The sequence below is a fragment of the Benincasa hispida genome, chromosome 10 (genome assembly GCF_027475165.1).
Source record: "Benincasa hispida cultivar pf3 chromosome 10, pf3_genome.v1.1, whole genome shotgun sequence".
Taxonomy (NCBI): Eukaryota; Viridiplantae; Streptophyta; class Magnoliopsida; order Cucurbitales; family Cucurbitaceae; genus Benincasa; species Benincasa hispida.
Window position 1 is genome coordinate 11789665 of NC_143487.1, and position 12856 is coordinate 11802520.

At 33.4% G+C, this 12856-nt stretch overlaps 1 protein-coding gene across 3 annotated transcripts; it reads right to left on the reverse strand.

Moving 5' to 3' along the window:
* Positions 1 to 1151: 1151 nt before the first annotated feature.
* On the reverse strand, positions 1152 to 7082 carry PDIL5-1 (PDI-like 5-1). Of its 3 annotated transcripts, none has more exons than XM_039044697.2 (5): positions 6699 to 7043; positions 5654 to 5712; positions 5376 to 5551; positions 4751 to 4851; positions 1152 to 1503 (listed from the first exon to the last, which is right to left on the reverse strand). In XM_039044697.2, the coding sequence occupies exons 1-4, from the start codon at positions 6819 to 6821 to the stop codon at positions 4757 to 4759; spliced, it is 453 nt and encodes a 150-aa protein (XP_038900625.1). In that variant the 5' UTR covers positions 6822 to 7043; the 3' UTR covers positions 1152 to 1503; positions 4751 to 4756. The 3 variants fall into 3 exon arrangements, with proteins under 3 accessions (XP_038900625.1, XP_038900626.1, XP_038900624.1); XM_039044698.2 differs by lacking the exon at positions 1152 to 1503 and adding an exon at positions 4297 to 4622; XM_039044696.2 differs by lacking the exon at positions 1152 to 1503 and having other exon boundaries at positions 4297 to 4851; positions 6699 to 7082.
* Positions 7083 to 12856: the final 5774 nt, after the last annotated feature.

Consider the following 12856-nt stretch of genomic DNA (forward strand, 5'->3'; position numbering starts at 1 on the left):
AATTTTAGATTAAAAAAAAACTATTTTTAAATATGAACTTTTTTATTTATAGAAATTTAAATGTGAACTTTATTTATAGAAATTAACATTAATTTAAAAGTGCAATTTATTTAAAATTTTAGTAAATTATTTCTTAAAAAGTATGGCTGTTTTTTGTCACAAACATCATTAGCCTTTTTGTCTCAACCATGGGGGACATGCATACACACAAAAGGAAGTAGGGAGAAAAACGAAAAATAGTTAAATTATTAATTGGATATTAATTAATTTTATTGAGGGATGAAACTACCTTTCAATTGCCTAACATGTTGATATTTTTAAGGTTAAAAATAATCGTTAATTCTTAAATTTTCGTAGAAGTAATAATTTAATCTTGAATTTTAGTTGTTAACAATTTAATCCCTAAATTTTATCATGTAACGATTTGGTCAACTTTAAAAATTAATAACAATTTAATTCCTTATCGTAGAAATGAGTGTTAAGATTTAATGAAATTTCTTACATAAATAAACCAATAAACTAATTAGAGACTTGATATTTTTATAAAATACAAAACCTACACATAAAATAATAAAAATTGACACGTACTTTTGATAAATTTGTTTAAGTTAGGGATTAAATTGTTATATGAATTTAAAAGTATAATGACTAAATTATTACATAATAAAGTTTAAGGACTGAATTGTTACAAAATTGAGGGTTCATGAACTAAATCGTTACAAACCAAAGTTCGAAGACTAAATTGTTACTCGATTTAGGGACCAAATATGTTTTTTTAACTTATTTTTAATTAATTTAAGTAACATACTTCAGTTTTTATTTCTTAATGTTATGTTAATAGTAAAACTATCGTTATAATTTTTTAGTGGCAATGAGAATTTTAGATTGTTTTTTAAATTTTAACATTGTTTGATATGATCTATCATTAAGGAAAAACTACTTATTTGGTTGATATCATCGAGATTTGAATAATCAAATAAGCAATTTGATAACGATTTTATTTTTGGTATTGTGTTTTAAGAAACAATACTTTCTAATTTCATAATTTCCATTAAACTTCTTCACCGATAGATAAAGAAATGTTAATAAATGAACTTAACTTAATATATATACATACCATTAAAAAAATTGAGGAAACAAAACACAACCACTCATGGTGACAAAACAAACCACTTCGATTAAGGGGAAAGAAGAAGAGACGAAGTTTGCTCTTCCAAAACCCTTCTTGAAAGGGAATGAGCCAAAAAATTGTAGTAGCGCTTTACATGAGACTTGAGAGAAGAAAACATACCGCAAATCAACTGCTAAAGACTTGATCTACTCACTAAAAAAAGAGATCTCAAAGAGATCAAACATTATCATTAAGGAGATGAACGACCTCTAGACAATTATACCTCATCATGATATTTTGAACATTGGTAGAAAGGTTGTTATTCAAAGCATCACGGATAGTCATAACTTCAAGAACCTTGATTTCGTTGCATTGAAGGATAATCTTGAAACCTGTGAGACGAGTACGACCCAAAGTTGAATTATCAATTTGAAAAAGAAATAGATATTTACCAACTTGGAGCTTAGTTACAGAAAATTTAGTGGGAGTATTTTTCTATAGAATTAATAAACAAAAAATATATTGATGAATGAAAAGTAGAAATAGTTTTTATATATTTATTTCTAGGATAATTATTTTAAATGAAAAACTGTTGAAAATATTTTCAAATATAACAAAATGTTAGTATCAATCCCTCGCTATCACTAATAAACACTGACGTTTTATTATATTCGTAAATAAACTTACTCATTTTCTTGTATTTGAAAATAACATAAAGTAAAGTTTGATGGTTATGCATGATAAGCAAATAGTTAGTATGGGGGACAGAGAGTACAGTGAAGAAGATTGATATGTTGAGGTTTTATGGCGAATGGGATTATTTTATTCCGCAGCCGGTATCCGGTAGTGGTTCTGGGTTTTGGAAAGCAGAGACACCATGAGCACATTATGGAATTTACCCGGAACCTGCCTACCCGGTCTACTCCCAAAGATGCAATTTGTGACCCAAAAACATGACGTGAAAAAACAAAATGGAAAAGACCAAGAAGAAAGAAAGGTTAATCGGTTTGGTAGAGAATCTAAAAACAACGGAATCAATAAAAACAAAGTTGTATTTATATTTTTAGATATATGTTTGGTAACAACTTCAAAAATTATATTATAATTTGAACAATTATTTAAAATATGTTTGATACTATATTTATAAATAATAAAATTAGTTGTAGTTACTCACTAATATTTAATTGATAATAAATTATAATTAATTTACTTATGAATATGGTTTATGTTAAAAAAATTGTTAAAAATCTCTCTAAACTTTCAAAGAAGTAACAATTTAGTCCCTAAGCTTTAGATTATAACGATTTAATCTCTATAATTTCAATTTAGTCCTTGTACTTTAAAATTTGTAATGATTTAATCCCTATTTTAGAAATTAGTGTTAAAGTTTAATAAGATTTCTTGCATCAATAAACTGATAAACTGACTAGAGACTCAATATTTGTATAAAATATAAAGTCTACATCATAAAATAATAATAATAAAAAAAATAGCATCTAATTTTGATTGTCTTTTTATGTTAGGGTCTGAATTGTTACAAATTTGATAGTATGAGAATTAAATTGTTATATACTAAAGTTCAAAGACTAAATTGTTACCAAATTGGAAGTATAAAGACTAAATCGTTACAAACTAAAGTTTAAGGACTAAATTGTTACTTCCACAAAAAATTTTAGAGACCAATCGCGTCTTCTAACCTAAATTTTTTATATAATTATTATTTTATAATATTATATAATTAATAATACTGTACATAATACATATCTTGTTTCTTTTTAAAAAAATGAATTTAAAATATTTTATGACCAGACATATTTTATTTCTAATTTTTTTTTATCTTTATTTAATATAATTCTACAATTTAGAATTTAAAATCCAAAATCTTGAGAACTGTTTGCAATTTAGGGACTAAATTTAGAATTTGCACTGTTTGGACACAATTTGAGAATAGTTTTAAAAACAAAATTGGAGATATCTACCAAACACATATTTACTATACTTGATGAATTTAAAAACATAAAACAGAATTTGAATTCCTTAACCAGCAAAACCTAAAAAGACACGTATGATTTGAATTTAGTCCCTTTGTTTTTAACTTTATAATAATTTAACTTCCAACTTTTAGTTTATAACAATGTGTTTTAAATTGGGTAATAATTTAATCTTCCACCATAGAAAAAGAAAATTTCTATCAAAACTAAGCAACAATTTTTGTTACGAAACAAGTTTGTACTCGTTTCAGGTAAATTTTGATGCAGTTGTGCTTAACAACAATGTGAGTAGAACAATGAAAAATTACCACTCTACGATCACGTAACTATTGACCTTATTGAAAAGATTGCTATGTTAATCCTTTCTAGGTTGAAAATTAATGGCCAACAATGAAATCAGGCCGTTAATCTAGTTCTCCATCCATCAAAATCACACCTCTTGAAAAATAATGGCCAACAATGAAATCCTAGTCCAGCGAGCACTCTCTTTCCCCCTACTACAATCACAGAGCTTCCATCCTTTGCCTGCCCTGTCCTATATTGTTTATAAAGCTTTCCAATTCCATAGGATTCAGCCGAATCTTAATTTTTCTTGGCATATGAAATGGGTTTTGTTAAGGAACTTTATAAAATTTTACGGACAAATACTGAGATTTACAAACATTATTTGAAGTGCCAAAGATCCCTCACAAGAAGTAGTACGCTAGTCACAAAGACACCAGTGCTATGATTAGGATTTCTTTCTCCATCCGTTTTTTTTTTCAGGAGAGTGACTGTTTTTTATAGCTTGTTGGTGTGTGCACCATGTTATGAGTTTTGTGTTAAGGAAAGTGGAAAGAAACCTTAGTGAAGTATGGTCCCTCCTTCACTTTCATGTTTTTTTTATAGGTTTCAATTTTGAACACTTTTTGTAACTATTCAATAGGCGTTATTTCGCATGGTTTGAGTCCATTTTTGTAGAGGAAGCTCCCTTTCTTTGTGGGTTTGTTTTTTTTTTGTCCTTGTTTTCTATCATTTTTTTTCTCTACGAAAGTTAGAGGGAAAAAAAAAATTATCTGAAACTTCAGAACCAGAACCATCAACCCAAACCATGATTTGGTTTTCAAAATCACCCATTCTGATTTCAGTAAACTACACAGAATTGGCAGTACCCAGCTTGCATATTGCTATCAACAAGAGAAATAAACACCAATGTTCCAAATAAAAAGTCTGCATATAATGTAAGGTATAATATATAATCAACCTATTAAGTACAAAATACTCTAATCCAATTTTGTTACCTCTCTTTGGCATAACCCAACCAAAAGGCAGCTACCCATAAATGTCAGAAAAACGTGGGGGGAGAAGTCTAAACAGAAGGGGGAGCAAACAATGGTACCGAGATCGCGGTCCAAATCTATCCAAATTTAAGCATTCTAATCACAGTGCAAAAACGACCGTGATGATCAATGGTCTAGTTCATGAACAACCAGATTCATGGTCTATGGATGCCAAGAGCATCAAGTGTATATAGTCCAACACTGCATCGAAAAGAATCTATTTGATTGTATAAATCAAATATGTTTATCAAATATTGGTGCACTAAGCGAATGGAATCTCGAGGGAAGGGGCAAAGAACTACTCTGAATAAGTTAAAAATTTGTCCTACCTATAATCACAATTCTTTATCACTGTCCTGCTCCGCTTTTTCTGCTGCCTTTTCAGCTTCTTCAAGAACAAAGGTTTTGAGAGATTCAACGTCTCTTGGCCCTGAGTCATTGTAGAAGCATAGCTAGTAAATCATCCTAATCCAAAAATAATTTTTACTGCTTACATACTCCATATGTAAAAATGCAACGGGGCATTTCATTCAATTTTCCAATATTGACAAACATAACTCATTTATAGTAGAACCACGAGGTTGAGAACTTGAGAGAACTGGAATGTGGATATATAATAGGTTAGGTTATACCATCTAACTTAACTTAATCTGAAAATCATTAAAGTTGAAGAATGTCTATTCAAAACATTTAATAAGATTCAGAACCAAGCTCAACCTGATTATTTAAAGGGAGGAGATACAGTGAGGAGCTTTGAGACCAATGAGCTGATCTTTTTTAATTTGTGTATGCTGACTAGTGAAGAATGTGCATAGATGAAAAAGCTTCACTATTTAAATTGCAAGTCATTAAATTACAAAATTAAGGGGGGGAAAAGAACCAGAACAATATTGGACATGGACGATGAGGATAACCGAAATAAAGCAATGCAACTGCCAGGGGGAGGAAAAGTACCTGTATACTTTGCAACTTCTTCCCCTTCATAGAAAAGCTTAAATGTAGGATATGAATGGATATCAACTTTAGAACAAACTGGTTTGTTAGAACCACAATCAACTTCTCCAACCTCGATTTCATCCTCACCTTCCATTGCCTTCCCCAGGTCCTCCCATAATGATCCTAAATTCTTGCTGAAATCCACAATTTATGTTGCAAGTAATTATGCAATACTAAACAACGGATTAATGGCAGGACAAATAACCAGGACACTACAAATGAGAAATGATACCAACCAATGCTTGCACCAAGGAACACAAAACTTGACAAACCATGCAGTATCTTTTTCCTTTACCTGCAAAATACAACTCTCTATCATGAGAAACAATGTTAAATGGCATACAGTGGCATCAAATCTTAATCAGATTTAACCCTTTCAAAGATTGATACTGTTATTTTGAAACTTTGATTACGCATTCTTGGATGATAGAAGTAAAATTAAAATCCGTTAGGGTATAAACCAAAGGAAACATAACAGCATAAAAACATGAAGGCCGAAGATGAAAACTGTAAGCCAGAGATGAAAGCTGATTTACCTACCATCAATCAAGAGTTTAATTTGAAATGACACTGTCGAAATAACCAAGTGAGACTAAGAATGGCTCGCCTACTAAAAATGAAATAATTTGCAAATTTAAATTTTACGGTCTTTCAACAGTTTCTGAGCAGCCTTGTCTTAACAAGTTTCACCAATGTTACTAAATCTAGGAACAACAAAACTAAAATGTAACTAATCAGAATCCTGCTGAACAATACACTTGCACTCTAAATGAGACAATACGTTTTCATAACAAGTTAGTTTGATCTTCATGAGCATGTAATTCCTTCTCAACTGTTGGTTCCTCGTTTGCCCATACTCCAACCGAAACCCAATACCAAAAGCTATTTTCTACTGGTGATTGGAAACATACGATGAAATTCAGAATAAAGTTTATTAGTGAAATTAATTTGGGCAATAGGATCTTCATTTTTTCCTCGGTGCTGCCGCAGTTCGTTCTTGCGGATCAAAAATTGTAGCATCCCAGTGGACAGTAGCAATTTCAATCTCAAACCAATCGGTCACATCCATGCAATGCATAGAGCTCATAGACCAAATAACAATTGGGTTCAGTGACGAATCATCAATTTTAGAGGAACATCAATCAAAACTACAAAAATAGGCTTGACAACGTCAGACAGTGTTCAAAAGCCAAAAGACCCATTCCCTTCGCCTACATGTTTTGGCACATAAAGAACACATAAGGGGACCTTTGATGAGTAAATTAGGGTTTGAAATGGTACCTTGTCGGAGAACGTGTCGGCAGTTAGGGTTAAAACTTCAGCTCTGCAGAGGGATGCTGTGTTTAGAAGGAGGAGAGAGATTAACAAAGAAGGGAAAATTGCAGACGAAATATGGAATCTCATGGTTGAATGAGGTCTCCGGATCTTCTCTTTTGCTGTGATTTGAATTCAAAAGAAGAAGAGACCAGCCTCGGTGGCCGGAGTTCGCATTATACAATTGAAACGATGAACCCGGTCGATCTGGAAAGCATTATGGACGGCATGTGGCAAATTCCCGATATTTGACCGAATAAGAATAAGGAAAAAATTGGGAAATTGTAGATTTTGACTCGAAAAGTTTTTTCCAATTTAAAAGTAACGTCATTTTTTATATCTAGTTTCTTTAACATATTTCCATCTTTTCCGACTTTAATAGGAGATCCAATATATGAAAATACTATTTTACCCTTCAATAAAAATCAATTTGTTCATCTTCTCGTAGAAGTTAGGGTTTTTTTTACTTCTTTTCTTCTTCTCATTGAGTTCAATTTATTCATCTTCCCGTGAAAATTTCAACCATTGTTGGACTCTCTTCTCACAAATAAGACCCACCTTTCGTGGTCGTTAGACGTATTCCGTTTCCCCTTCACCCGATTCAGATTTTGACAAAAGTACACAAGTACCTTTTCCATCTTCTTTCTTTCTAAATTATTAATCAATTGTATTGTTTATATAAAGGGGAGTCGGTGTGATTTTTGGTAGGGAATCGATAGTGAAAAACCCAAAATCCTTTTTCATCATTTGAACTTTAACGAATTTAAAAGAACTTCACGAGACAAATATCCTATGTGGGATAAATGTTCGTCTAGGTTTGATTTTGCATTTTTTTGGGTGAATTTCACAAGGCAAATATCTCATGATGTTATTGCCAATATTTGTCTCGTGAAAGTATTCGCAACAGTGGGAAGTTTGTAAAATTACTTGAAAGCTCTCTATCGTTTGTCTCGTAATGTTATAAGTTTGTCTTGTGAAATTACTGTTAGGTTTTATGCTCTAAAATTCGTAGATATTAAACATTATTAATTGACCGTCATCAATAAAGAGTTGTTAATTCAATAAAGGTTATTATTTGTGTTATTTGTTTATTTTATCTTAATAACCCTAAATCCAATAAACTAACATCCAAGGTTGTCTTATGAGTCTTGAATTATATGTGGAGACATACAGGGATCAATGTTTAAGATATAGCCTAAAGGGTCCATAGTATAGGGATAATGTTGGGTACCTTATCATGATAATACTATGGATATAGTCTACTTTATATTTGATACAGGATCCACCGCATTCGTGTAAATGACATGTAAGTGGGGGTATCCTATGCAATGAGTTTGCATAAGACTGGACCACGAAATAGTAACCACTAGATGTAACACCGTTAACTAGTTAGGTTCCTTTTTCAATTGGATGACCTAGGCAACTTAGTCTTAATCTTGAGTATATTATGAACTCCTGTTCACGAGGGATTGTCCTTTGACTTGTATGGGTGAGGCTGACCAGATCGTCGATCAAATATGTCTATCATCTCGGGGACAAGACCGAGTGGGGAGCTGGAAACATAATGATATAAGATGGAATTCACTCCTTCCCACCTTAAAGGTAAGTAGATGAGTGTTCCCTTAAGTGGTATCTCTGAGACTTGAACAAAGGGTCTTACCCTCTCATTGGCCCAAGAGGGGTTTCTATTTATTGGTTGGACCATAAACAGGTTGTTCATTAGAGGAGTACTGGTACTTAAGAATTCTGAGGTAACCCAAGGTAAAACGGTAATTTGATCCAGTTGGTGTTACGAACACTCGTGAAGGAATAACTTGCTGGTATTGGTTTATATCTGTGAACACAAAAATATATCTGTAGCAAGAAAAGTGCAGTTGTGGTCTTTGGTGAAGTATACCCACAGTTAACGAATATTGATTATTTTGGTTAATGAGTTTAACCAATTAATCTCATATGGTTGGAGCTTCTAATCTACAGGTCCACCATGTTCCCTCGTTAGCTCACTAGAGGATACTTAAAAGGGATAATTTGAATTGTTCAAATTCATTTGAGGAAACTATATATTAATGTGATTAATATATAATTAATTATGGATATGATCTATAATTAAATTGGAAGGTAATATTTGAATAAAATTCAAATTAATTAATTCAAGTGAATTAGATCCATAAAGAATTAATTAATAGAGAGGTATTGCACATATGCATGTGATGCATATGAAATATATACATTAAATTGAGTTTAATGTATAATTGGTTATTTACTTATTGTAAAAATTAAAATTAAATAAGTGTTATTTAATTGCAAATTAATTAAATATGTGTTATTTAATTAAATAGGTTAATTAATTAAATAAGCATTATTTAATTAATTGCAAAAAAGAAAATATATTAGGGAAAGGTCTCGACCCTTCCCTATGCAAAGACTTCCTTATGACCCTTTGCAAAACACAAAATACAGTTTCATTGTAGAGAAACTCTGACAATACACAACTTCCTAGTGTTATTGTGCATAATTTTCTATGAGCCTCTCTACTATCCAAAAAACACTATTCTTCTCTCCCTCTCCCAATAGTTGGATACCACTTATCCTCTATTGGAATCCTAAGAGAATAACGAGGTTTCTCTCGTGGTAGTGTTCGAGATCGTTCAAGGAGTTATACGTGATCAAGACCGTTTGGAGATTCGTTCGTTGGAACCTTGGAGAGACTTGTTCATGACATTAGGGAATCTACAAAGCTAAGAATTGTTCTAGTCCTTTCCCTAAAAGCATGCTAATTTACATGTTTATTTATTCTATTTAGTGTAACGATTTCATTTAATGTAAAATCGAACTGTAGGATGAAATGTGTTCCTCGTCGAAATGCTTCCGTTGCGGGATCTGATCCCTTCAGTTACTTCATGAGATAAAAGACAGAAATGACCTCGAATTTACGAGAGACAAAAGTTAGTCTTTTATCTCGTAAAATTGAGTTCATTTATGTCTTTTGTCTCATGAAGTAACTTTACGAGACAAACTTACAACTTTACGAAACAAACGATAGACTATCTCATTTGTCTCGTAATGTTGTAAGTTTGTCTTGAGAAGTTACTTCACGAGAAAAACTTATAACTTTATGAGACAAACGATGGACTATCTCATTTGTCTCATAATGTTATAAGTTTGTCTTGTGAAGTTACTTCACGAGATAAAAATTTACTTACGAACTCAACTTTATGAGACAAAAGATAGTCTATAGTCCGTAAAGTTTAGTTAATTTATGTCTTTTGTCTCGTGACATTCGTCCTTTCTAAGAGTATTTTCTTTCACTAGGGATTTTAACACCGTACCATGTTTTGTGGCACGTATAGGTAACTATTATGGAGTCGAGAATCGAGCCAGCATGATTATTTAAGACTTCGTTTTCTTCGTGTTCTTCTTTGGCTAAGAACTGTATGATGATCCATATGAAGTTAATCAAGGTCCAGTTAGACATGTTTAGACAAACCATATTTGGACACATTTTAGATAGTACTCTCCCCCTCAATGAATTGATATATCACCTACTTCTCAATGAGGTTGTGGATAATAGACCGAATGTAATTTTCTTTAATTTGTTTGGCTCTAAGGTGTCATTTGGTAAGGATGAATTTGACCTCATCACTGGGTTGAGGGTACGGAGCAAGTGGTGCAGAATAATCCTAACCCTACCAGGCTTAGAAACCTATACTTCAACAATAGGCCTAGATTGTAACTGACTCAAGCCGAGGAACATTTTTTTGCTATGGACTTTAAAAGTGACGAGAATGTGGTGAAAGTGGCACTTGCCTATTTCATAGAGTTGGTCATGATAGGGAGGGAGAAGAAGCAGGTGTTTGACTATATCATCCTCGGTATTATGGATGATTGGGAGATTTTTTGCAACTACAACTGGAGTAGTGTGATTTTTTAGAAGGCAATTAGTAGTCTAAAGAGAATTCTCACCGATGCTATCAATCGAGTAGAACCCAGAACGTTAGCTAGATATAACCTGTACGAATTGTCATTCGCTTTTCAGGTTAGTTCACGTACATATTCTACGCACACTTCCTTTTATATTATCGTCAAATGTTTTTCATAATTTGATTATACTTTTATGTTTGTAGTGTGGATGAATGGGATGATTTCTACGCTCTGAAGCCTTGTGGCAATTCGTATTAGTGAGATAGTCATTCCACGCTTGTCTCGATGGGAAAGCAGGAAAAACCCAATACACGTCTTATTGCATAAAGATATTTTCAATTGACGACGGGTAATGGATGTAATTTTTTTTTTGATTTATTGTTGCTTATGTTGCTTATGACCCTAAGTTGTTACATATAGGGAAACCCCGTTACAACAGTATGACTGGTACCAACCGAGACAACCAAGGACGAGGAAGCTTACATGCATCGCATAATTTCTGCCCCTGAAGTACGTGTCCACCCACCGTTTCCTGTTCATGAAGGTGACGATCGTCGTGCTAAGGGTGATGCTGGCCACGATCATGGTGATACTGGCCACAATCATGGTGATGCTACCTCCGATCATGGTGATACTACCCACGATCATGGTTATGCTGCCCACAATCATGACGACAAGGGTGGGGGCCGTCACAACAAGGGTAACGACGATGGTGATCATGGACATGATGACCCTCATAAGCAGAACCAGGGAAGAAGATCTCTCCTGTCCAAACATCAATATTGACAATTCTCCACATCCGACGCATTGTGGAATATCGGATACCCAGGTGACAGATGAGCTCAAATGATTTTACACGCGTATAAATATATTTAAGTTCGATTTGAGGTCTAAGATCGATGTCTTGAAATTGACATCTGAAGCTGTGGGAGAAATAAGACGATTGGAGGGTTGTCTGGATCAGTTTGAGGCCAGTGTTAAGTTTGAGTTCAATGCCCTCCATTATAAGGTTGCTGATGTACAACGACATGTCTCTACTATGATGGGATATCTAAGGAAACTATTGAAGGTACGATTTCCATTGAACATATACGCTCTTTACAATTTTGTATGTTTGCTTAAAGTATCTTTAACGCGCTTGTAGGGAAAAGATGTTGCAGTCTAATGATGTGGACGTAGAACCCGAAACCAATTTCCATCATATTGTGACTAAGGATGTTGGTGGCCCATCTGGAGCTGGGGGGATATTGCATCCGGATCCCTCTGAAGGAAGGCTTGAAGAAACAAAGGTTATTCGTAGTCCTCTAAAACCGGCACTCAGAGAACATGAGATAATTACAGTTGACTCATAGGACGTGAGTGTCATGGAGACTGTGCCTTCAGGTGTCGGTGGCAACGGTAAGGATGAGTCTATTGAATCAAAGGTACGTGAAACTCGATAAATCAAATTACTTTTTTTGCAAATTCCTATTTCTGCTAATTTAAGTTGTTATTAAAATAAGAATCACATGTTCATCCCAATGACATGGTGAAACAATGAAGACTGTCGTTAAGGATATTTGTAGTCCTCTGGAACTGGCACTTGGAGGCAGGAGATCATTACAGTTGACTCACAGGATGTGAGTTTCATGGAAACTGTGCCTTCAGGTGCCAATGGCAACGGTAAGAATGATTCTATTGAACCAAAGGTATGTGAAAATAGATAAATAAGATTACCCTCTCACAAATTCCTATTTCTGCTAATTTATGTTGCTATTAAAATATGAATCATATGTTCATCCCGACGACATCATTGTACCTAGTCCGCATAAAAAAGGCTCGAGAACAAAACGTAGATGCAAGGCATATAGTACCTCAGTTACTGAGACCGAATCGGTTGGTATTGTATATGTTTTATGTACGATGTTATTTTAAGTTTATTCATTCAGACCAATCTGGTTTGAAATTTAGACAATACAGACGATGGACGATGAGAATGGGTCAAAAAGAGGAAGACAACTAGTCGCAAGGACAAGACATCCATAACCTCAATTACCAAAGTTGTTGAGGTTAGTATTTTACGATGTCAGTGTGTGCTTTTCAATGTCGTAGTACGTTCCTAATAGTTTTTGGGTAGGATACATCATATTGGACCGTTCGAAAATAGTTGTTGAATGCCAAAAAAAACCTCAGGACCCTGGAAGAACAATGGGAAACTATTCAAT

Excerpts from the sequence above, each read along its gene's own strand:
- PDIL5-1 (XM_039044697.2), bottom strand. The coding sequence starts at position 6,821 with ATGAGATTCCATATTTCGTCTGCAATTTTCCCTTCTTTGTTAATCTCT. Across the intron at positions 5,713-6,698 it reads CCGACACGTTCTCCGACAAG|GTAAAGGAAAAAGATACTGC; the intron begins GTACCATTTCAA and ends TGTATTTTGCAG. Across the intron at positions 5,552-5,653 it reads GTTCCTTGGTGCAAGCATTG|CAAGAATTTAGGATCATTAT; the intron begins GTTGGTATCATT and ends TGTGGATTTCAG.